Below are 1,847 nucleotides of genomic sequence, written 5' to 3' on the forward strand. Positions count from 1 at the left end.
TTGACCCAGTTCGACTAGTTCATTGGGTACTCTGTTGAGTCAATCAAGTCAACACTTTACTCTGGTTTTTATATGATCCGACCCTGCTGCCTGAGTTTTGGTTGAACTCGGGTTTCAAAATATTGGTTACAGCAGCGAAAAATTAAATTTGTGATCTCACCTATGCACAGAGGACCCAAATGTCAATAGACTAAGAGATTATTGATCATTTTACCATTAGGTATGATTTTCATCTTTATTATTATTATTATTATTATACATAAAAAATCGCTAAAATTTCAAATTTCGATTATACAATGATCGTTATTTTTATTATTTAATATGCTATATCAAGTTATTAACTTTATACTTAATCATATATATATATATATATATATATATATATATATATATATATATATGTGATCAAAGAAATCACTAGCTTCACACTGTATTAATATCAAACTCCATCAGCAATTTAGCATATAAATTATCTCAGGATGACATCCATAATAAAAATTAATCTCCACTACAGAGAAAGAACAAAAACTAAGTAAAAGCGATTGAGTAAACTGGTTGGCCATTAGGATAAAAACAAGCCGAAGCACTGCTCAACTCCAGGTGTCTTCTGGTTCTCATTAAACATAGCAAAGACGAACACATCCATCACATAACTTGGCCTTTTTGGAGTTCCATTATTCTTAACATGATCAATGAGTTTCTGATTATAAGTCTCAGCCAAAACTGGGCTTGTGATTCCACTCTGCCCTCCATTTGGCCATCCAGTTTCAGACACAGCAATCCCCACACTTCCCCCTCCAACATTCTCCATTGCTGCATAAAAAGCATCCACCATAGCATCAAACAAGTTCTGGTACTCCAATCCATGATCATGAACCACAGTCCCAGGTGCTGTAAACTGTGCATACTCTAGTGTCACATGCTGAGGATCAGCAGCAAAAAGCAAAGTATGGATAAACATTCACCATGAGAACTCTGTTTGGCTCTTCCTGTTCATTTAGAAACTGCAGCACTGCAGTTATTGAAGGAGTGGCTTCATCTGAAAAATGCACCTTGAGATGGTGGGAATGAAAAAGAGAGTGCAGTGTCTGCTATCACTGTTGTAACCATGATTTGACTCAGTCCTGCAGAGTTTAATGCAGTTTTGATGTTTCTCATGGCTGGTGCAACTTGCTGAGAGTTTGGTCCTGGGATGGCTTCATTGCCAACTGTGACATACTGGTAGAGTGTTTTGTTGAATGGAAGGATGTTGGTTCCCACCCATTCATTTGCTGCTGCTTGGCTTCCTGCTAGATTTGCTAGATCATCGTTTGCTACTCCAAGAGATACATATATGTTTGTGCCTTCTAGTGCTTGTTGGACTTGATTGTTTGGTGCAAAGAGTCTTAGCTTTTGGATGCCATGAGAATTGAAGAGTTGCACCACTGTTGCAGGAATTGGGAGGTTGTCTCCATTTAAGCCATAATTAACACCAATGCTTCCTGTGCTTTGGAATTGTAATTAAATACAAAATGGATGATGTGATGGTTGTTTTAATTAAAAAAATTTTAATTAATTACCTGCATGTTTTTGTTTTGTTGAAGGAGGATAGATAGGATGATGAGAAGGATGAGTGCATTCCATGTTGATGCCATGCTGTATTTCTGATTGAATGATGGGGAGGACACTGTTGTCACTGATTTGTAGCAGAAAAGAGTATAATTGTTTTCTTTGTGCTTGGTACAAAGAAATACAAATTAATGATTAAAGTTGAATTAATTTTATCAAAGGAAAAGAAAAAAAAATCACAATTTAATTATAAACCAGAATTTAAGTACATTGTGGAATTGGAATTATTAAAAAAAAAA

The 1,847-nt window shown here is 35.6% G+C and overlaps 1 protein-coding gene across 1 annotated transcript; it reads right to left on the reverse strand.

The window, feature by feature from the left end:
- Window positions 1-562: 562 nt before the first annotated feature.
- LOC120253720 (glucan endo-1,3-beta-glucosidase-like) lies at window positions 563-1,623 on the reverse strand. Its single transcript, XM_039261983.1, has 3 exons — window positions 1,560-1,623; window positions 1,053-1,481; window positions 563-909 (listed from the first exon to the last, which is right to left on the reverse strand). The coding sequence occupies exons 1-3, from the start codon at window positions 1,621-1,623 to the stop codon at window positions 563-565; spliced, it is 840 nt and encodes a 279-aa protein (XP_039117917.1).
- Between the last annotated feature and the right edge of the window lie 224 nt (window positions 1,624-1,847).

The sequence above is a fragment of the Dioscorea cayenensis genome, unplaced genomic scaffold (assembly GCF_009730915.1).
Source record: "Dioscorea cayenensis subsp. rotundata cultivar TDr96_F1 unplaced genomic scaffold, TDr96_F1_v2_PseudoChromosome.rev07_lg8_w22 25.fasta BLBR01000174.1, whole genome shotgun sequence".
Classification (NCBI taxonomy): Eukaryota; Viridiplantae; Streptophyta; class Magnoliopsida; order Dioscoreales; family Dioscoreaceae; genus Dioscorea; species Dioscorea cayenensis.